Source organism: Molothrus aeneus, chromosome 4 (genome assembly GCF_037042795.1).
Source record: "Molothrus aeneus isolate 106 chromosome 4, BPBGC_Maene_1.0, whole genome shotgun sequence".
Lineage (NCBI taxonomy): Eukaryota > Metazoa > Chordata > Aves > Passeriformes > Icteridae > Molothrus > Molothrus aeneus.
In genome coordinates this window covers 56,406,110-56,430,558 of record NC_089649.1, presented here as the reverse complement: position 1 = coordinate 56,430,558, position 24,449 = coordinate 56,406,110, and the positions used below count along the sequence as shown (strand labels likewise).

The 24,449-nt window shown below is 38.9% G+C and overlaps 1 protein-coding gene across 2 annotated transcripts in view; it reads right to left on the bottom strand.

Moving 5' to 3' along the window:
* Positions 1 to 1,707, bottom strand: part of KCNIP4 (potassium voltage-gated channel interacting protein 4) — a 387,819-nt gene extending 386,112 nt beyond the window's left edge. For both annotated transcript variants that reach the window (XM_066548548.1, XM_066548554.1), the window contains exon 1: positions 1,508 to 1,707. In XM_066548548.1, the coding sequence (XP_066404645.1) occupies positions 1,508 to 1,568 (61 nt within the window). In that variant the 5' untranslated portion in view covers positions 1,569 to 1,707. The remainder of the gene's footprint in view (positions 1 to 1,507) is intronic.
* Positions 1,708 to 24,449: the final 22,742 nt, after the last annotated feature.

Genomic DNA, 24,449 nt, shown 5'->3' with positions numbered 1-24,449 from the left:
AAAAAAAATTAACCTTTAAACTCTCTTTATGCTTCAGTACTTACATTAATGACCCATAAACCAAATAATTCCTCAACAGCGGCTGTACAAATCCACTATGCCTAAATCATGACCTCAGTTTTGTTTAGCCTGAACAGTCCTGCATGGTGGTTGCACAGGTAGCCAAGAGCCTGCTCGGCGTTTGTCTCTGATGATGTATGTGTTATGGAAAAACAGTTTGACTTTCAGACCTCTAAGAGGCTATAGCCAGAAGGCTGAAGTGGTACATGGAGGGAAAAGCCTAAATTCTAACTTGAGGAGGTTGGATCTTAAAAGTAGCAAGAAGTATCACAACATCACTTTAGTGGCCATGTTCCTTGTTGGGTAATTATAACGATTACACACATTTTTTCCCAAAACTTTAGTGAAGTGCAAAGATGGATTTACAATTGAGCTGATAGCACAGTCAAATACAAAAGTTCCCTATCCCCAACACAAATGATCTGGTATCCTACATGAAAGGCTACACCTTCTAAAACATAAAAAAGCTAGGACATTAAGAAAAGAGAAAAACCAGGTACAATCCAGCAGGGAACACATGGCTGTGAACCTCTTCAAGCAAGCAGGAGATGCATTCTGAAGCATTAGAAATCAAACAAATGGTGGGATTGCACTGAGTCTTTCCAACAACTTGTTGGTAAGGCTACTATTCTACACAGGCATCACTGCTCATGAGAATTCTAGCTGCAAAGCAAGAAATACCTTTTCTAAGAAATTAAGTTTTCCCTGTTTTTGACTGCCTGTTCAGCAAAGTTTTTCATTAACTGTCCAACTATCCTCTGCTTATTTCCAGCTGGCTTGAGCTGAACACCTTTCTCGGCAACACTTACACACACTGCACCCAAGAAGTTTCATTTTTAAATAACTGGGAAAAAACTCTTAAGACTCCAGGAGCCAAAATCCCTGTGGAGGATAGCAAGACATGTTTTTTTCCTCCCTAAAATTCAAGTTATCCTGTAGCCTTTCTCAGGTGAATGTGTAACTGCAATGTGAGGTACAAAGAAAGAAAGGCACCAAAGAAGAAGGTAGTCTCCATCAAATAGCTGCCACTTAGGCATCAGAGAGGTGCAATGGAGACCAAAGCAGGAAGGTGTAAGGGGTCCTGACCAAAATTACCTCCAGGAGTTGGTAACCAGAGAGGATGTGCCCTGGAGGTTCATTCCCAGCCCCAAGTCGTTTCAGCAAAGGCAAAAGTACCAGTTAGGTCAGAGCAGGCAGCTTAGGGCGGGATTCGCGAAGCCTCCAAACGCTTCTCAGCCCGAGATCCCAGGCACGAAGCGTTTGCTTACTGTCCCCATAGACACGCACACACTTGCCCGCGGGTGCGCTCGCCCCTCGCCAGCGGGCAGGCAGCTCCCCCTCCCCGCCCCACGCCAAGTTGCCAGACTTGCTGCCCAGAGGAGAGGGGACGAGAGCCCGGATTAACTCAGAGGAGCAGCCTCGCGTCCCCGCGCTGCCCGCGTCCTACCGCCTGTGGAGCTGGCCTCCTCCAGCTGCGCCGAGATGCTCTCCACTCGCCTCACGTCCATGCCGGGAGGCGCCCGGAGCCGCGGCGGGAAAGCGCGGCAGCACCGCCGCAGCGGGGCCGCGCCGGAGCGGAGCGGGAGCGGGGCTGGGCACGGCGGAGCGGAGCGGGATGGGAGCGGGAGCGGGGCTGGGAGCGGCGGAGCGGAGAGGGAGAGGGAGCGGGAGCGGGAACGGGAGCGCGGCCCCGCCTCGGCGGCGGCGCCTCCCCCGCCACCCGCGCGGCGCGGGGCGGGCTCGGCGCGGGGCTCCGGCGGGGCCGCGGCCGCGACCCCTTCCCTGCCGGGACACGGAGGGCTTGGGCTCGCTTACCTCCCCACCCCGAGCTGCCCCGGGGCCGCTGCCGCCGCGGGGCTGAGCCGGCACCTGCGCCCCGGAGCGGCTCGGAGCGGGGCGGCCGTGGGGACTGCCCCGGGCCGGGGTCCGGCAGGGCCGGGCCGCACACCGGCGGTGCCCGCATCACCTGTTAGCCGCAGGCTGCCCCGGACACGCACCGCTCCGGGCGCAGGGGAGCTCCCATCGCAGCTGCGCCCCTCGGACACCTCCGTCAGGCTAGCACAGGCTGGGAGCACTCCCTAAGCCCCAGCGTATATTTTGGAAAGGGCATTTTAAGACACCTTCTGAACACCTCTAATTTATCAAAGTCTACTATGACACATGACATACCATTAGAAAATGCTTCAATAATGATAGTTCTCCCAGTTCAATTTTACACAGTTAATTTTTCAGTCTTTACAATTCCGTCTATCCCTGCATGAATAATGACGTGTTTCAGAAATCCCAGTTCTCCTTCTCATTGTGTTCAGCCCCAAAAAATTATAGTAATTCTTTTCAAGGCACATAAGGGTTATAGGCTTAGCTACCCAATACCTTAGTTTTGACATCTTATTTCATATTATTTCTTGAACCTTGTATTATTAAGATTCTTATAAGCTGAGAGAAAAAGGAGTAATTCCTATGTCGCGTTGCCAACCAATGCTTTAGGAAAGGATTTATATCTCCTTTTATTCAATGGGATGAACTTATGTCTGATTCAACCCCAAAATGATGGAATGACTGAAGTTTTGAACAGACAGAGAAACCACAGTGTAGTGTAATGCTTGCCAAGAGCAACACAATGTCGGGTAGCTTTTGCCAAGTATTATTTTTTGACAAAAATACATTCACTGACGGAGGTTGAGGTAAGGCTGTGGGGAGACAGGATTCAGAGCACTGTATTTGTCATATACCCTCAAAATATTTCCCTTCCATAAGGTGAATCCTCAAGTAGTCGGGATATGGCTCTCCTTATCAAAGAAATTCAAAGTAGTAAGAACAGAGATCAGGATTTTATCTCATTATCAGGATTTGAGCTTACTTTGAAGCTAACCTTACAGAAAATTCCAATTTATCACAATTCAGAGTGAACCCTTCTCATTACATATACACAGTTTTCAGAGTGAAGCAATTCATATTTGCAATAGTCACTTCCCTTTGCTCTACACCAACATTGTATCAGAACTCTGTGAGTTACAAAATGCCTCTAAATATACGGGAGCAGCTGGCCATAACAGATTGAACTAAGGCAGGAATGGTAGTAATACATCAAGAATACCCATACATTCATCTTGTGTCTTAGAATGAACTACAGGTATACAGCACAACATGAAACAGACGTGCCAGAAGTGCCTACCAGGTTTTTACAGATAAGGTGGTGTGTGTCAATTCAAAGATGAATTGTGTCTGAGGCAAAGGAAAAAGAAAGCGACCCAAATAAACTGAACTGTCTCCATAAATCTGCATGTTTCTCTCAATCTCATCTGCTTTATTTTTATGCTTGCTCTTCTTGTTTCCACCCATTTGCACTTTGTCTCCTGTTCTTTTTGATGGGCCTGGTTCCAAGTAATTTCCTCTGCATACTCCTTCCTTTTTGTTCTCTTGAGTTTTAAATATTTCTCTTACAAACACTGGTGTCATTTTGATATTCTGTGTAAAGCAAAATGTTTGTGTCACAATGGGGCATTTTGCCAAATTTGCTTTAAAGGGCAAATTCTTTACTGTTTACCAAACCTGATTAAGTTTCCTCCAATTAACATGTCAAGCCCAAGTATCTGCTCTATATAACATCCAGTAAAAATTGACATCAGCTGTGATTTCATCCCTTCTATATAATTACATTTCAACATATAATTGTATTTCTACAAATATAGAGTTTCATTCTAGTTTCTACTTTTCAAAATATATAACGACTTCCTTTCTTCATCATTTGTTTCAAATATATCTTTTGGAGCTAAATACTAAAAATGCCTTGAGCATATATTTAGTGCTACATGTATAGCTGAAGATTTTTTCCAGTGCCTTGTGATAAAATTTTAATTTCTTCTTGAAGTAGGTGATGTAGTTTCTATCTATTTTTTAAATTAGAATCTGGATAAGCATATTCCTATTTGCCTCCTGTTTACATTCAAATGTAAACTAACTGGAAAGACTTAATTGTGATTTAGTGTGTCCAAATTAAGTTCAGATTTCCACATCTGTTTAAAAGATGTAATATGTGAAATTAAGTGTTAAATCACGATGCTAAAATAATGATAAAGGAGGCATTTTCTTCCAAAAGAGAAAATCAAATCATTGGTGAATAAAAAATAACCAGCAGGATTTCTAGTAGTAGCATGTTCCTAACAGGGAGGACTTGGGGTTTTTTTCTACTTCTTGGTGTAGACGAGAAAAGCCTCAGACCCAGAAAATGTACAGCAATACCCAAATATTCAGTCCTTTTAGTCCCCTCTGCTCCCCCATTGGTCTTGGGACATCTGCAAAGGTTAACACAGTAGTTCAGCTACTTAAATTGTATCAGCACTAAGAAACTGAATAATATATAATTAAAAATTTGAATAGAACAAATAGAAGCCACAAAATATCCAACACATCCACGTTACTTTCTAGGCCTCCAGAGAAGCCATTTATTTTGGCAGTACTTCCTCTGCTAGAGAATGGCTCTCCAGGTGGGAGATTTCTTGATACCCTGAAGAATTCATCATTAGGTTATACTTTGTGACTGCATGTCACTCACAATGTTTTTCAAAAGGAAAAAGGAAACCCAACAGCTAAATCAGTCTGTCACTTACTTCTAGGAAAAATATTCTTTCTTCTCCAAAAACTAATAAAAATTAATTTTGCTATTTTTTATTCCGGAATGAGAAAGAAACTGTTCTTCACTCTATGATACATTTTAAGAGTATTTTTGTTCTCAGAAGTGTATTTCATTTAGTTTTGAGTCATTCAGTGTAATAACATATCCTTAAAAAAATTTGTGTGCATTCTGTATCACAAAAAATGAACAGTAATTTGGCCGTACTCAAATATTTCATGTCTGTGATAAAGTACTTGGGAAAAATGAGAAGTGTCTGAAGCTCTGAGTGCTCTGCCCCCTGTTGAGGGAGGGGGGGAGCCAGGCTGCTGTGGTGGGGCTGCAGGCTGCAGGCTGGCCTCTGTGCCAGGCAGCTGGCTCCAGACAACGTCCCAGCAGATCCACCACGTGCCACAGCTGACTCCATCAGCCAACTCACTGGCGCCTCAAGGGAAATTTCTTTAAGGAAGGGCACAAAATGCTGAGGAAGGGGAAATGAGAGCAGCAGTGCCAAGGACAGAGGAAAGGGGAGGTGCTCCATAGTGGAGCCCTCCCAAAGGAACTGAGGCCCATGGAGGACCCATGCTGGAGGACATACACCATGACACACCATCATACACCATGACACACCGTGATACACCGTCATACAGCGTCATACACCGTGACATACCATGCTACACCATCATACACCATCATACACCATCATACACCATGACACACCGTGATACACCGTCATACAGTGTCATACACCATGACATACCATGCTACACCATCATACACCGTCATACACCGTCATACACCATGACACACCGTGACACACCGTGATACACCATCATACACCGTCATACAGCGTCATACACCATGACATACCATGCCACACCATCATACACCATCATACACCGTCATACACCATGACACACCATGATACACCATCGTACACCGTCATACACCATCATACACCATGACACACCATGATACACCATCATACACCATGACACACCATGATACACCATCATACACCGTCATACACCGTGACACACCGTGACACACCGTCATACAGTGTCATACACCGTGACATACCATGCTACACCATCATACACCATCATACACCATCATACACCGTCATACACCATGACACACCGTGACACACCGTGATACACCATCATACACCATCATACACCATGACACACCATCATACACTGTCATACACCATCATACACCATGACACACCATCATACACCGTGACACACCCCCATAACACCATGACACACCATCATACACCGTCATACACCATCATACACCATGACACACCCCCATAACACCATAACACACCATCACACACCATGACACACCACAATACACCATCATATACCACGATACACCATGACACACCATCACACACCATCATACTACTGCCCATGGATAAACCCAGGCCAGAACAGAGGAAACAAGTAAGAATGAAGGAGCAGCCCTTGAAAGGAGAGTGTTCACTACCTGCAGTATGAACAAAGAAGGGAAAGAAGTGACTGGAGTAAACTTGAGCCTGGAAAGGGGGAAAAAGTGCTTTCCTTATTAGATGTTTTTCTTCTTTACTTTGCTGCGCCCAAGTCAGTAATTAAAATTTTTAATACATTAAGCTAAACTGTCCAAGTCTGTTTTGGTCAAGATAGTAACTGCTGAATGATTTTTCTCTATTTCTTTTAACCCACAAGTTCTTGTGATTTTCTCCCTGTCCCACTAGGTTAAGCAAGCAGGTCTGCAGATACTTGGCTCCAGCAGACAGAGTTGACCCAGCACAGAGCATATATGGGAGAAGTCAAAATGCAAAATGAAACTGTAGGTGTAGGAAAGGTGGCACAGAGTACTAACAAACTACTCTTCCCTAAAACACTGGAGCTTTGATAGTCAAGATTTCCTATTAGCACAGTCTAGTTTTAGAGAGCTTTCAGAAAGAGTAATCTTGAATATTCTGATTTTTCTGCCTATTAAAGGAACATTGTGTACCATGTATCCTCATCCTTATACAGGAATAAATATCAAGCAACAATGAAGGCCAGCCCTTGAACTTGTCAAAAACTGGCTTTTAGTATTGCTATAACTTGTTATTAAATAAGTAAGAAGAAAATGTGAGAGCCTCCTTTCCTTGAAACTTAATTTGTTTTTTATAATAACATTTTGTAGTAAGTTCTGCAAGGATTAGAAGCAATTTGATTTACTGTGAATGAGTAACACATCAGAGTCCATATGTGGCAGCAAAAAAAAAGAAGATAACATTATTTAGCAACATTATTTAGCAATATTATAAAAGAAGAAAAAAAAATATTTATTCCAATTTTAATATTATCTCCATATGTCAAACAGTCAAGATATGGATTGATTTCTTTGTTGAGGCATTTAAAAAGTCCTTAGGGGAGTAAGTAGGGGCTCACCCGTCATTCAGTGTTGGTGTGAAATAAGTACCTTTTATTCCTTCAGAACTAAGATCCTAAGATCCACCCTTTTTTTTGTTTTTCTTTCCCTCTGTTTTTCTACTGTTGCATCTTTCTTTGCTGGCTTCACTTCAGTTTGATCCAGATGACTGGAGTGGCTTCATTGCTAAATGCCAGTATTTAGATATTTGAGGTTTGATTTGTGAGACTGTTGTGAGTTTATACATCATTTCAACTATGATTTAGAGTTTATAATAGCCACACTGCAGATATTTTAGAAGAAAGTCATTACAAACTCAGGCAAGATTACATTGAAAAAAACCACATGTAATATTCAACTCAACTTTGTTGTGCTGCTTGAAGACTTCCTAGACATAATCTGTATCATTTAATCTAAATCTGTATCATATCTGTATCATTTAATCTAAATTGTTGTCTAATTGTTTGTTGTCATTATTAGACTGTCACTAAAGTTATCTCACTAGTAAACCTGAGTCAATATAAGGTTTTATATTTCCATCAACTTTACATTAAATAATATCTTTGTAGTTTTTAAGAATAGAAGAGTATTGGGAGCAAATTCATCTGCTGCTGAAATGTAACCAACTTCAGAAGACACAGCTGAAAAACAATGCATTAGACAAGTGTAGGTTGAAGAAAAATATTGGGTAATTACACTGCATCTAATCTATGTTCTTGTGGGGAAAATCTATAGTGTTTTATATAATATAGATCATAGATAGGCTTTACAATCTAATATGAAATACCTGCTTAGTGATCTGTCCTAGGCTCCAAAGAGACAGACAAAAAAAAAAAACCTAAACAAAAAATAGCAATAAAACCCCCTGAGCTGACCCTGGTGTAGGAGAGTGCCCAGACAGGCAGTTTATGGTAGAATGATTTCTCAACACTTTTTTGGCAGTTTTACATTCAGCTGTATGTTGGCTTCCTATGGCTTTTCGTCCTCCATTCTCATCAGGTAATTCTGCACTCTGCTCCAGTAAATCCTTATCTCCCTCCACTTCTCTGTCTCCCCTCCATTTCTTTTTCCCTTCCTTATTTACCTCACACATCGTTTCTCATGAAAAACTGAGTAACAGCAGAAAGGATAATGGCTTTTATGTTCAGCTTGTGAGATCACAGAGCTGTAGTGCTCAGTACAGCCAACGACAGGATCTAACTGAATACAGTTTTTCATATTTTCCATTTTTAAATCCATATCCACCAAGTTTCCAGATGACAGGGCTTTAAGAATAAAAGTGCAGGGAATCTTAGCTAACTCAAAAGCCAGTCCATAGAATATCAAACAATATTTCCTAATACAAAATTTTAAAATTTCTAAATGTTTTAAAGCATTTTGTTCCTATGATATTTCCTCTAGATTTATGGCACGAGTGATTCATTGATGGATATATGGAAAGACAGTAATCTCATCTATTATTAGTGCATCTAAATAAAGAGATAAAGGCCAAATTCTCTCTTTAATGGCAACGATATTCTTTTTTGAAAGAGCCCAGTCTATATGGGGAGACCAAAAGAGATCATTCATCCTCATATAAAAAGGTCCAAGAGGGATATGGTTGCTATATAAATACATCAGACAGGTAAAAAAAGTGAAAGAATAAAAAAGCTCTTTCAGCTAAATGTCAATGCGGGAGGCAGAGCAAATTGTATAATCTATAAATTTAGGTTGTATATTTAACGAAAGTTGCTAAGCATTAAAGAATTCAAGCACTGGGATGCCCTTCCAAAATGGATGGGAGGAAAGGCAAAATAAATGTTTTGAGGCAAAGCTTGATAACTCTGATGGGATGCCTGTGATAACAGAGCTCTATGAATATAAATCATATATATATGATTTCCTTTTATTAACAAGTAAAGCTCGTGAATAGAAGACCAAATTCATAATACAGTATGAGTCACAGGAAAAGAGCTACAATGCTCATGCAGAGATTACATAACACAATATATAATAATAAGAGCCTCTACAGTCTACATTTATCCCTGTATATAATATCATGAAAACTTGCAGGACATGATAGAAGTCTTTCACATTTAAATGGTTGCTCCAAGGAAGACAGTGATCAATTGTTGTCTATGGCTAATGGCAGTGCAGCAAAAGAAAGACACTTAGGTAGGAGCAAAGAAGAAGTCAAAATTTAGGGAAAATTTTCTAACCTCTAAGGTAGGCAAATAGAACAGTTTTATGAAGTGGTCAGTGGAATATTCATCATTAAAGTGTTTATTTTAGCTGCTTCATAGATAACTGCTGAAGAGAGTCTAAAGCTTTTGTCACAGCACAACATTGCTATAAACCTTGAGGTATATTTTCTCTGTATATATCCTTATGGCTGCATGATTAAAAGAATAGTATTGATTTAATTGAGAGGGGAATTTGGCCAGAAATGGCCCTACTTTCTCAGCTCTCTATCCCCATTTCTCCTACAGAACTCGCGCTTCTTAATTGTGCAGGTTTTATTCTATGAAACAGAGATGTATTTCCTGATTATTTTCTAAGATGCTTTGTTTCTTAATTTGCATACCTGAGTATTCTGTTGTCATGGAAATCTCTCCTCTGAAGCCCTTAAGACCAGCTCTCTTGCTTCACTTCTGTTTCAAATTTTCTGCATCAACTAATCTTAATTCTTACTCCAAGTTTTCCACGTATTGTTGTCACATCTAAATGACACAGTACTACAGCTCCTTGGCTGAAAACCTTATCCATAAGAATGGAAGGTTCACTTCAAACAAGTGTACTAGGTCTAGTACAAAGGCATTTTTTGACTCATTTTATTTGTTGGCTATTTTTAATTCTTTTACTGAAGGACCATCCACATTAATAGATATTTATCAGCTCAATAAACAAGGAAGAAATTATTAAAAAAGGATATAGCTATAATGAATTCAAATAGAATTGTTTGAATAGTCACAGTATAAATTTTTTGCCCACACCTGTCCCCTTACATTGATGGAGGGAGTCTTACAATTTGTCCTGAAAGCCAAAATACTTGATTAATGACAAAGATTAATCACATCAGTTTTCCTTCCAAGTATAAACTGTCCTACCAGTCTCCTAAATTCCATCAGCCAAAATATATTCAGATGCCTTCACTGATCACAGATAAAAATATTGAAGAGAGTCATGAAGGTCAGATTAGGACATTTATGGTTAATGATGACTTCATTCCACTGAATATTTCTGAAAACTTGAGAATAGTGTCATTCAAATAAAAAATACTTCATATGCCTATAGGAAATAGGCAACTGAATGAAGAATCTGGTCACCAAACTAACAAGCTTTAGTTTCTGGAGGGATTTTAGAAGATAATTCATGCCAAGTTCATCATATCACCAATGGAAATTTTACATCAAAAAGAAATAGTCTCTGAGCATCAGAGAAAGGTACTTTTGCAGCTTAATGTTCAAGAAGCTGCTACAGTCAACCTTACAGCCAATGACCTAAGTCAGCTAAGGGCAGATATACATCCTGGATGAAAGATGCAGAAATGTATCTACCTTACGTCCACTTATTTCAGCAGTTAGCTCACACAATATCATCTTGATTCTCAGCCAGATTGCATTTATTTGTGTCACAGCTCCTGCCAAAAGAGAACAATGTAACCTTCTTTCATCTGGATTTGGAGATGCAAATATAAAGCTGTGTGTTTTCTTCATGCTGAAGCAGAACCTGTTTGCTTTTTTTTTCTACAGCCTCCCATATGCGCTTGATGAATTAATGACTGAAGTAGAGTATAAAGTAATGTCACTGCTCATATTTGTATTTATTATTAAATCTATAGGGCAGGCTTTGGTCTCTTAACTTCTGTTATAAGCTTTCCCATCCACCTGATTTGATCCACCAGACTAGGCTAAAAGGTGGAATTCTCTCCTTAATTACTTTGTTCTGTAGAATTCTAATTGCTGCAGATTAGGTCAGTGCATTGGTAATAGATACTTAATTTCGTTTTCATAATTTAAAAAAATTCAAATTTGTCTAGAGGTTATGAGTCTGTATGTTCTGAACTGGAGCCATTGTCATGCAGCATACTAGTAAGCCAGTTTAAATTGTTGTACTTATGAAGTTGTACTTCTTCGTCTTCCCATTTCAAACACTTTACTCCTCCATACGTGCATTTTACAGGCTACCATTGGTTTGCTTACCCTATAGCAGCAAATTCTTACTCATATTACCCTTTCTGGATTTCAGTAATTATATACACATCATATTTTTCCTTGGTTTGGATCTTAAGACTAAGTTAAATTCTCAAATATGCTATTCCTGTCCCAATGTGTTCATTTATTAATGAACGCTGAATGTCAAATAACTAATATGAACATTACAAATTTAGTAATGAGTATTGCCATTCTGGGCATCCAAAAATATGAAGTTATTACCTCCTTTCTGTCAACAATATGTGGCAATGTCTGAAACTGTAAGCCTGAAATTCATTTTTGTTTCCACTTGGACATCCTTATTGCACTAAGAAATAATGCTTTCATACTTTCATGCTCTTCTCAACAACTGTAAGAGATAGTAACCTTCATTTTGAATAAGTAAAAGACAAAACTGATCTGAATATAAAGATGTTGCTGGAAGAAAGAGTATCATGACCTCTATGACATAGTTTATGAGAGTACTAACTGTGGCACTGCTTTCTTCTGAGATTTGAGAGATGCAGTTCATTAGCATCCATGAATCTTTACATTTCCACAAGATATAAAAGAAGAGAAGCAATTAGATTGTTATGCATGTGAATCCTAGCTATTCTTCCTACAAGACTGAGCTGACTGAAATGCATGTACAAGGTACATTTGTAGGTGGTGCTGAAGAAAATCAATTTATCTAAGAGTTAGCTTGGAAGATCCAGTAAATGTAGACTTTCCTCACTGCTTCTTGTTTTGGGAGGTTTCTACAAAGAAGGTTCATAGGTCCTATTCTCTATCAGTTACTCAGCTTGGATCAGCTCCCCCAACTCTAGATTCACACTCTTTTGGTGTAAGAATCACACTTGATCCTAAATTGCCAGGTTTAATGCTTACGCATCCTTTTCTCCTGGAAATACCAGGGCTTGATGATTTACACCAAATCTGGGATTTACACCACTCCATATAAGGTCTTTCTTTTTAGTGGTCACACAGAATAACTTTCCTACACATCTTCATTTTCCTACATGAGAAAATTGGGGGTGGGGAGCAGATTATAGAGCAGTGTGATTGTTTTCTGCAACACAATTCCCATTTAATTATTAAAGAAGCAGATTTGTACAGTAAATGATTCATTGAGTCAGTTGAGTGACTAACTACTTTCAACCTAGGTTAGTTTCAGCAAGATAAGGCCATATATTGACTGAAGAAATGCAAAGGATCCATACAATAATTCCCAGAGGTGACAGAGACCCTGGAAGGAGCAAGGGATGGAAAACCAGGGAATCATAGGAAAACTCAGGAAACCAAAGCTAGGAAAGGGCCACAGCAATTTTCCAATTCCTGAAATCATGTGTAAAGGTTATGTGAACAATCTAATTACCTAATCAGAATTATTAGAGAAGAATTAATTCTGCCCTTTCAACCAGTAGTACAAAAGCAGACAGCCTTAGCTACTGACGACTTTCCAACATTTCTATGCTCTATTACTCCCAGCTTTAAAGGGAAGCTACCACTGAAAGAGAATCCCTACTTTCAGCTTCAGACTGGCTTTGAGGGATGTCAGCAAGGGACAGACCACAAAGACAGTTCACTTCTGCTTCACTTCCCTCCCACTAAGGTTAAAACACTCTGGAAATCATGTCAGGCTTTATTTTCAGAGGAACCAGCAAGAAAACCCATACATTCAGGGCCAAGAGGGAGTGTGGATGACCATATATATACACCAAGTGCTTCTTTGGTAGGACTTGATCCATGCACCTAGAGCTATCTTAGGTTATATAGTGGAAATATTAACTGGTTCATTAGCATGAAAGTTAATGCTTGTTAACTTCATAGTATTCTTTTCTCATTTGAGCCTGAAAGCACATGATTAGTCATCACATCTTCTTGTCACATAAAGTACCTCAGTTCTCTCACAGAAGTAACAGCCAGTGTCTAGAAAAAGCAAGTATTTTTCCATAAAGCAGACTTTGGGACTTCTTCTGAATACCACCCAACAAAGCCTGTTTTAGGAATGATAGTGATATAAAGAAAATACTGCCACTCATTTGTTAAGGATGACCTGATCTAAGCTACCTACTGTATATGACTTTTTTTTCTTTAAATGGAGAGAGGTTATGACTGAACTGTTGAATCATATATTAAATTACTGGTTTGTGTTCTTTAAAATTTGTTAGAACATTTTGTCTCCTCAATCCTATTTTAGCAGGAGAAACAGAAGGACAGATTACAGAATAAATAACTTTTAAAATGGCATATGCATAAATTTAATACTGCTGGGGCACAAACTGACAAAAAAAAAAAAGAATCAGAAATGGAGATGGGAAGCTGCTACCATGGCCATGGCAAGTAAGGTCAGGAAAGGGGGAACAAATTGATTCCACAAAGTCAAAGGTCTACACAGCAAATGCTGCCAGGCACTGTGCCAAATTCTAGAAAAGCAAAGATTAGATGGGGAGATCGGGACAAGCACCAGGCAACAGAATTGTGCAAGACATAAATTTAGCTAGTAAACAAGTTTTATAAACAATGGCAAAGTGTATTAGGGTTGAAAATCGGGCAAGCTGGTGGTAAACCAGCAACTAGGCTCTTCAGCTGCCAGGATTCATCAAGCTTTCCTCCTCCCGTGGTACTGACTAACAGGCAAAGACAAAAAGGCTGACTGGCCACATGGATCTTGTTGTATTGACAGAGTTTATCAGCAAACCAGTAGAAGAGCAGCCCACAAGCTCATTCTGGCTACACAGCAGCACAGCTTTTAAAGTCACAAAACTATTCCTAAGTATATTGCTACTACAGGACCCACCTGACACCTCAGCTGGGGATGGGGCTGTGTTACAGTCTTTCTGCACAGCATCACACTGTACCACACAGAGCTCAAACTACCATTTCTTGCATTCTCATTACTAAACCATTAGAAGACAAGTGCTATAGTGAAAAGCAAGAATTCTTGGATATGTGCAAATGCAAACTTAACTTAGACACCTAACAAGAGAGATAATATTTTTTGTAATTTATTCCAAAACAATAAATGCATAAGATACATTATTGGAAGACTATATTTTATAAACTGGCATTATCAAGAGTTCCTGATGCTTTATTCTTTAACCTTTTCTATGTATTATAATATTCTAAAATTCATATTTTAGGATTCTATGTTCAATTTTCACTTTGAAGTAGCAGCCTTGGTATTTTTATGATAGCTGACTGATAGGTATGAAACTGCCAACGACAGTAAGGAATAACAGAATATGCTTGAAGGCTTTTTTTGTTGGTTGGATTTTTTTACTCATATTCAGGGACATATTCTCAGTAGACTTTCACACTGTGATTAAAGCAGAGGAAACACAGAGCGTCATCTGCCATAGTACTGTCATTAGACTAAAGTCACCAAACCTGAAAATCACAGGGAAAATAGTCTAGACTAGACAATGGCTAAAATACAATGCTGAAAAAAGAAGTGTATTATTTCCTAATATCATTCCCTGAACCTCAAGCACTAATAAGGTAGCTAGTGTCAATTCCGAGCTTCTTACCTGACTAGCAAATTATGCATGAACTTTCTCCTTCAGGAAACTTCCAGTCCTTCAGAGGCCTCCAAACAGTGGATGACATTCATCTGCTGATTAACCTTCATCCAGTGCCCAGCTTTAACCAAATATTTCATCATTCAAGTATATCTTAGGTGGCAGATGGAGGTTGTATTTCACTAATAAACAAAAAGTGTCAGGTACCTGGATTCATAACATTAGGAAACAGTCTAAAAAAGTTAGAAGGAACTCTAGCTCACAGTCATTCCATCTCCAAAAGACTGCAGCATTTCAAAAATGTATGAGACAGACAAGAGATCTTAAAAAATAGCATGAAACTTATTATTTGTTGTTTAGCAAGATTGTCAAACATAAAAGCACAGGTGTCAGAATACTGCTTGAGGGGGAAGTTTTGATGCAGCCTCCTGAAGGGAAGACCTAATAGTGTCCATCAATTACTGAGCCAGAGATCCACAATGCACTTTCCAGTCAGTTCAGACAAGGCAATAGGAACTCTTTGAAAAATTACTTTATGCTAAGAGCAAATTCAGTATGTGTTTAAAATATGCCTCTTTGCAACAGAATCATACAGCATAAGCTAAGTCCATGAAAAGAAATCACTATCCAGGAAGCAAAATCTTCATTACCATCATATCTGATTATATTCTGAGAGTAAAAAAAAAGAAAACAGAAAATAAACCAGAAGTTCAATATAAAAGATTTCCTTGTAAACAGCTTTTCTGTATGTGAAAAAATTCTGTTAATAGAGCAAATAAAAATACAGGTGTTATTGTTTTTATACCATGAAAAATATTCAGTGAAATTTGTTATTTTCATAATAATCTTACAGGCCTCAAGACTAACTACATTAACTACTACTTTTTCTTAAAAAAGATGCATGCAGGTGGGGTTTTTTTGTTTGTTTGTTTGTTTTTTGGGTTTTTTTTTTTGCTTCAAGTTGTATAGAGCTGTCACTGCAAAGGAAGCTAAAAAACCTCTCTGGTTTCAGTATTCAAATCCTGTTTTAGGCATTTTACATACTACTTAGAAAATGCAGCATAGATATTAATCTCAATTCTGCTTCAGTCACAGGTAATCTGTTGCCATAACTGCCTGCAATATGCTGATTCAAACTTGGAACATCATTATAATTGTGCATTATCATGTATTTTTGAAGAAATTGAATTCTGGAATAGGTGTAAAAGTTTAACAACCCATGAAGTCACATATACATAAACACATAGCAGAGAATGCAGTAAAATCTTCATTTATGTCAGATGTATCAGTAATAGGTATTGAAATTACAAGTAATTTTAGGTCTAAATGCATTGGGAAATTACATCTCTGTAACAGTAGTTCCCAAATCACCAAAATCATTGTTTTTTTCTTTCTGAATATTACTATTTACCTGGATTACTCACTATCAAAATATGTCTTATTAATGCACCAAAAGTAAGCAGATACCTTGCTTATATTTGCATATCTTAATAATTAAGTCCTCTGACTAACAAAATTATAATTTAACAGTGCTACAGTTTCAATCTGGACTCATTTACTAATTTCTGTAGTGAACCCTGACAAGTCTTACCTGCTGTGTTTCCTTATCTGTGAAATGAAGCTAATTTGCTTGAATGCAGAAAAATACTTATAAATTCCTATTGGATCATTCCTGTTGGATGTATTTGAATATTTAGAGAGCAACATGAGACAAAAAAAGGTTGTTAGGCTTCTGGAATACAGCACAGAGGATATGTCACAAAATGACAGCACGGCAAAGCCAGCTATACTGTTTCCAAATAAATTGCTTTTAACAGTGTTTTGTTATTCAAATCATGCAATAAGAACCAATTATTTGTTTCATATGAGTGCAGAAGTCCTTCTGCTTTGAGTAGATGAATTGGCTTGCCTAAATTCTATAAGTTTGACGCAGTATTGAAAAAAAAACCAAAACAAAACAGAATGAGGCCATCATTTTTAGTACTTTTAGCACTTTTGGTTCAGACCAAACTAAAAGAAAATGAATGAAATCAATTTGTCATACTGAAAATACATCTTGAATGGAAAACATGGTCTAGCTGCCTATGACCATAGAGAAAATTTTAAGGCATTTCTATTAACTTGAATGTTTTTTGCAGTAACCAAAAGAGAGTGCAAAACCCATCACAATATCTATGCATTCACTTATTCTGTCTTTGGAGAAAGAATATGAAATTTTTGTTCTATCTCAAGGAAAAATAATTTTCCAGAGGGACTCTAAGGTGTAAATGGAAAATTCTACTTCCAAGGCACTTTGAATTGTGGTGAGATGGTGTGGAAATTCTGAATGGTTGCAGTGGGATTGATTGTTTTCCAGCATATCAATACACAGGAATGAGATCAAAAATAAACAGCACAGACTGATGACTCTGCCACAGTATGGAATACTGGTCAATAAAGGAAAATTAGAATAAAAGCAGAGACATCTCTACACACAAGGCAGCAATATCCATGTTGCCTCTCTGTGAATGAGCTATAACTCAACCTAATTTCAGGTATGACAAGCTTCTAGAATGTATGCACATTTCAAATGCAAGTGCTGATAAATCAGTTTCATTTGCAGCTTTGCTCATGAAATAGGTAATTTGGCATTATGTCACCGCTTCCAGGACTTGAGCTATTTTTATTTTGTTTCAATGCAAGAACTACACTCTTTAAAGTTTATAGACTCAAATAATAGTTTGAGTTGGAGGGGGCCTTTCAAAGACCATCTGGTCTACTCCCCAACCCGAGCAGGAACATCTTCAACTATATTGGGTTGCACAGAGCTCCATCCAACCTTGAATATTTCCAGGGATGGGGAATCAACCACCTCTCTGAATGACTCAATCCTGTGCTTGACCACTCTTATTGTGATAAAACTTCTTTCTTATATCTAATCTAAATCAACACTACTTCAGCTTAAAAACATTAGCCCTTATCATAACACAACAGGCTCTGCTAAAGAGTTTGTTCCCATCTTTCTTACACCCCTTAAGTACTGAAAGGCAGCAATAAGGTCTTTCCAGAGCCTTCTCTTCTCCTGGCCAAACAACCACAATCCTCTCAGCCTGTTCTCCTTTTCTTGTAGGAGAGGTGCTCCATCCTTCTAATCAGCTTGGCAGCTTCTTCTGCACTTTCTCCAGTCAGTCCATGTCCTTTCTCTGCTGGGGACCCCAGAGCTGAGCACAACACTCCAGACGGGCTAACCACAGCAGATCAGAGGAGCAGAATCCTCTCCCTTGCCCTGCTGGCCACACTGCTCTGGATGCAGCCCAGGATAGGGTTGGCTTTGTGGGCTGTGAGTGCACATTGCCAGCTTTTGGCCACCCTTTCATCCACCGGCACCCCCAAGTCCTTCTCTGCAGTGCTGTTCTCAATCCATTCATACCATCCCCCAGCCTGAAAGCAGGGATTGCTCCAACCCAGCACAGCACTTTGCACTTAGCTTTGTTAAACCTCATGCAGTTCCCATGGGCTCACTTCTTAAGCTTGTCAGGGTCCCTCTAGATCATGTTCCATTCTTCAGGTGTGGCAACAGCACCACCCAGCTTGGTGTCATCAGCAAATTTTTGGAGACCACACTAAATTTCCATGTCTAAATGTCTATGTCACTGAGGAAGACATAAAACACCACTGGTCCCAAGGACCCCTGGGAGGACATCACTTGTCATTGATGTCCATTGGGACTCTGAGCCCTTGTCTGCTACCCTCTGGATGCAGCTGTCCAACCAACTCCTCATCCACCAAACAAATCCCTCTCTCTCCAACATAGAGTGAAGGATGTTGTGGGGGCCCATGTCAAAGGCTTTGCAGAAATCCAGACAAATGGCATCTGTAGCTCTTCCTTTGTCAACTGACGTTGTCACTCCATTATAAGATCCCCTCAGGTTGGTTAGGCTTTTTCCTTACACAGTAACATTTAAAATGAAGTTAAATTAAGATGTCAGATGAAATGTTCTATTTTGTTAACATATTTGTATTGGCTATTATGCATTAGCCAGTATATTTTATTAGATTTATAAGGTATATGCTGCTGAATCTATAGTTCTAAATTGGGTTAAGATGCTGTCAGAGACTGAAGGAATTGATATCTCGAGATATTTTAGGATGCCTGTGTGGGAGGGAAGGTGCCCTGGTGAGACAGTGAACTGCCCCACACCCCAGCTGGAGCCCATATCCCAGCCTGGCCAACCACTGACACACCAGGAGCAGCACTCCACCCTGCCCTAACCCAGCTCTAGAGAGGCCAAATGAAAGGAGTCCCACCTGGGGGGAGGGCCCAGAGGGGCCACTGAGTATTTAAGGCTGAGGAGGCAGTCAGCACACTTCTTAATTCTATCTTCCTCTGTCTGACACTGCTGAACCCAGGAGCTGGTAGCTATATGTGTGCTTTTGTGCATCTTTTCTGTCTTTCTTCTTCTAACTCCCTTCTCTTGGAACATTTTGAGTAACAAAACATCAAAAAATATTTGCTAAGTTGAATGGGCTAAATTAATGCTGTGAGAAGTGCTTTATGTTGGTTGGATATTGTACTATATCTTTTGCCAAAGTTCCTTAATTTTTCTAAATTTTTCCACTGAACTTTTGTGTTGTTTTGACCTCTTGAGAATATCTGATCAGCATTTCTTCTGTGCATCCAACACGGAGTACGTGAACCACTGGAAAGTCTTTTTATTGTGACCTTAGCTTTACACATTTGATTGGAAATTTTGCTTGAGAAGGGACTGCACAACTGTATAATTTTCCTCCTACTATGATTTTGTAGAAGTGCCTTGGTCAGTAGCAAACCATTTAAGGGATAATTCATATATTCCAGAGATTGTGACTTTTATGATCACAGCCTACTTAAGGGAAGCCGTATGAGGAGTAGCTGAGGTCACTGGGTCTGTTCAGCCTGGGGAAGGGGAGACTGAGAGGAGCCCTCACTGCAGTTACAGCTTCCTCAGGAGGGGAAGAGGAGGGGCAGGCACTGATCTCTGCTCTGTGGGGGCCCTGACAGGACCTGAGGGAATGGCCTGCAGTTGTGCAGGGGAGGTTTACATTGGATATTAGGAAACGGCTCTTCCCTCACAGGCTGGTCAGGCACTGGAACAGGGCAGTGGTCACAGCACCAAGCCTGACAGAGTTCAAGAAGTGTTTTTCACTGTTGTCACACGCATGGTGTGATTTTGGGGGATGGTCTTGTCTGGGCCAAGAGTTGGAATCGATGATCTTTGTGGGTCTTTTTCCAACTCAGCATCTTCTGTGATTCTGTGAAAATTGAAGCCTTTTTTGTGTGAGTATAATATGGGAACGTATAATATGGGCAACCTTTAAACAAATACCATGTAAGAAGTCAATAATTTTCATATGTTGGCCTTCTGCAGAAGTTCTCTAGAAACTTGTCAAGAATTTTACCTAACCTATCTATTGATATACAAGATGAAATTTGTAGGAAAATTTGAAAATGGAGTAATGAACTTAATTGCCCAAGGCACATGGAAAACTTTTAACAGTAACCTCTACAGCATAATCTATACTATAGAGAATATAAATTCTTGAACATTCTTCTTCTCTCTGACATCATTGGGATTTCTCTGGGTAGCTGACAGTGTTTATGGGATTTCAGAAATCAAATTACTCTTTTCCACTAGAAAAAATCTTGGGATAAAATTAAAATAATGTTCATTTCACATGACAGTGCAGCAGAGCACAACTGTTAACCAACTGTGCTTTAATGTAATAGACATGTATAGTAATCAGCACTTGAAGTTACTATGTTAGTTATTTTTTAGTTTACATCCTTCAGTCAATCACATTCCAGGATTTATGTCTTGAATACATTAGAATAGAAGAAAAAAAAATGTTCCAGCTCATTTATACCTCCCCATTCCATATTCCCATTCTGCCCCACTTATCTCAGTGTTGTCTGAGGAATAAAGGGTCAAAGTTTAATAGCCAGTGTAGCAGAATTAACAAAAATTGCGTGGGCATGTAATAGTGCTACTGTTTGACAGCTCAAATTTATAATTTTCATGTTAGTATTGCGCTTGATTTTTTTATTTGCGTATTTAAGCAAAACCACAGAAAGGAAACATTCCCATGCTATGTATTTTTGAAAAAAAAGCAAACCTGAGATGCAGAACATGCACTTCACTTTTGGCTGAGTCACAGAAGGTGAGGCTGCTGTGCTGCTCAGATAAAAAGCTCAGTGTGCACGCACTGCCTTAGCTGCAAGCTGGGAGAGGTGGGGGGCACATCTGGGTGATGGTGTTGGGCAGTTGGCAGGATGAGCCTACAGGAAAAAGAAATACATCTCAGTTTTTTGAAGGAACATGAGGAGGAGCAGTTTCTAAAAGACTGTATTGAATAGTTAATGTAGAGCTATATAGATTGACGGAAAAAAATACCATTTTGTTTTATGTATTGAAGCGCTTCACTGACATGTTCTTTGCCGCATTTGGGATGAAAGATAACTTTTCAATTGCTTCCCACAACATCTAATATTGTTTTCCTACACTCAATGCACATGTTAAAGTCAATGCTCTTGGGTATTTATAATTTCATAATAGCTTACCAGTCATGCACAAGTAGAAGTAATATTGAGGAAAGGAAATGCACTAGTAGAGGGTTACTACAAGCTGCCCACCAAGATAAGAAACTCTCCTAACCTTCTGAAAAAAATCTGTACTTTCAGAAATTAGATCTGTGTAATATTGTTTCTGCTGAATGATGAGAGTGGTAGAATGTGTCACATTTAACAGTTTTGCCAAAGTCCAGGCCCTTCTGACCACATTGGGACATTTTGCTATGAAAATCAGTGTGACTTGGTCATAGTAACAGATATGCTCACATGTGAAAATTTGAGATGAGTATTGTCTGCTTCTAAAGTGCACAAAAATGTATTATTAACATTTACGCAAATAAAAAATTATTTTCCTTACTAGCTAAAAACAAAACCAAAAGAAATCTAAAAGAATCACAGAAGCTGCTGAAATGCTACCAGAGAAGATTCTTGCACTGGTATCATAAGTGTAGATCTTTCTGCCAGATAAAAGCTTTGTTCAATGAAGATAAGAAGAAATGGATAAAAGTAAAATTCCCCATACTTACCAATTCCTTGTTCTAGGAAATTTGAATTCCTACTGCAGAAAGTAATAAATTTTGTTTTTCTGCTTTTCTTGAATATTGAATAATGTCTATACTTAGTGTGTTGAAACACTATCTAGAAAAAGTTAGAGTTAAGAACATAGTAATTTTGGTACCCATTTTTCATTCTCCTCTTACATAATCTATGCAATTTGGGTTTTTAAAAAAAATTCTAATACAATAGTGCTTCTCTACTCTTGTAATGTACCTCTTTACCATAGAAAATTGTCCATTATCTTTAATAATGAGTTGCATTCTGAAATCTGAAGTTCTTATCTGTGTCTAGAAAATTGTTCATTTGAGCACAAATTAACAGACAAAATTTGAAGCAGATCACAAGAAGTATTAAATTAAAACTATGTTAGAAAATGCTGTGAACAGATTTCTTTGAATAACTTAGTACTTTCAGTCTTGGGCACACTTCTTTTACCTACACTAAAAGTATTAATTTTTCCCCTCTGTGTTTATCCAATAAACCAATGTTCTGCTTATTACTATTGCTTGTTTTAAACTGAACTCATACAGGCAACTGGAGATTATTAGGGTGTTGACAAAGCAAAAATGGGTATTTATTTGAAGTACTTGGACTGAAATACAAATATATTCTATCCCTATTTTCCTGGTGGCCATTGACTCTACACCTGTGTAGTAAAAATAATCTTAACTTACAAATGTTTCCACTCTTTAATCTCACTTCTGCTAATATAAATGTGTAAGAAATTCCTGGACCGTGGATTGAAATCCTGGCCTCTGGTTTTGTAGACAAATGTTTCATAGCAGCTGTTTGGACACACCCACTGCTGTGAACTGCATGCCTCTTGGCTTCTTGCTGCAGTGTGCCTTGACATCAGTGGTAGGAGGGGAGAGCTTCTCATTATATTAGTTGTTTTATTGCTTGAGCATATGTTATGACTTCTTGTGAATCTTCCTAAGCTGTTGGTGATCTGTGCTGATGATGATCAGAACATTCATAGGAAACACAAGGGTTTAAGTCCTCTGGAAAAGGAAGAAACAAAATTCAGTCCTGCTTCTTGATGCTCTGCCAGGTATGCAATTACTGAAAAGGTCACCTTCTTCCCCAGCATTTTGAAATGAAAAGTTAGCTCTGCTTAGGTGCTACAAGAGTAGCTGTAGATACATGTGCTCATGAAATAATTGCAGATAACTCAGCCAAGCAAGGGTGGTATCTTTACAGGCAACATAGAAATCAAAGAACCAAATTTTAATTTGGGCTCATTGATATTCAATTTCTGTAGCTTAACTTGCAAAAATCCTACAAGATTTATTATCTAAAGGCCTTCCATGGCTACAGGAATCATGAATATTGACATATTTGTAGGAGTCAAGATGCATGATTTCAGAAGGGGTCAGCCCATTGAATCAATATCCAAACAGAGCCACAGCTCTATCCTGGTGAATAGCTCTCCCCAAGATGATTGGGGGGGGGTCTTTTGTGAGCCTGCGGTTTTCAAATAAAGAGAGAAATTACTTTAATGCATCTCAGTATCATTACTCTAATGTGGCATATTTCTTGTCACTTTTATCCTTATGTTCCTTCTTTCCAGCTTATTGCATCTTCTTTCCAGCTTGCCATCACTTCAGCTCTGTTCATGTTTCTCTGTTTCTGCAAAGACAGCACTTCTATGAAAAGTTCTGTTGGTTACAACATTTCTCATTCAGAGCAAAATGTTCACTTGTACCACAAAGTCTGTAGTTTGTAGTCTTTTTTTCTCCTTTATGCAGTAACTAAAGCAAAACCTTAAAACACTCTCCTAAGCTTAATTGTTTCACTTTCTTCTCCCCAGTTATTACTGTTTACAGGCTCCCTACTGCCTAAAACAAGGTAACATTAAAAGACATCGACATCTGAAATTTTTAGTTGTAGCTAGAAGTTTAACTAGACAGCACAAATTGTTACAATTTTGACCTAACATACCTGAAGGTAATATAATTTTACTGCTAGTGAAATAATATACATTCTGTAATTAATATTTATGAATAAATATTATATCTCAGTCATGACTATTTCATAGATAAATTTATCTCAATAAATATTTCTTTCAATTAACTTGAGAAAACAAATAGTTACTTTAAGTGCTGCATGACTAGAAGAGTCTAGACTTCCACAGTGCTTCTCACATAAGCTGTTAAATATGCACTTAGTGCTACACAGAGTATGTAGAGTTATTCTGCTGTGACATAAGATTTAACAGCCCTCCTGTATTCTAGCTGGAATTCCCAAAGCCAATAGATAGAAAAGCCTCTTTTTCAAAGTTAGAAAGCCTATAGCTTTTGCTATGCTCTGTTTCAGTTCCCTTCTTTCTCTCTTTTAATTGCTTAAGGAGATTAGCAAAAGTAGCCCAAAACCCATCCTGCAGTGCTTCAGAATGCTCTCAGTTCTTAGTCATGTAGCCAAATTGACTTTAGCAATAAGTCTACTTTCTACATGTTCTGATCCTATATAGCCTCCAAATTTATGATTCAATTTGACTTTATTTGGCTCCTATTCTTAAAGGGATCATAAAT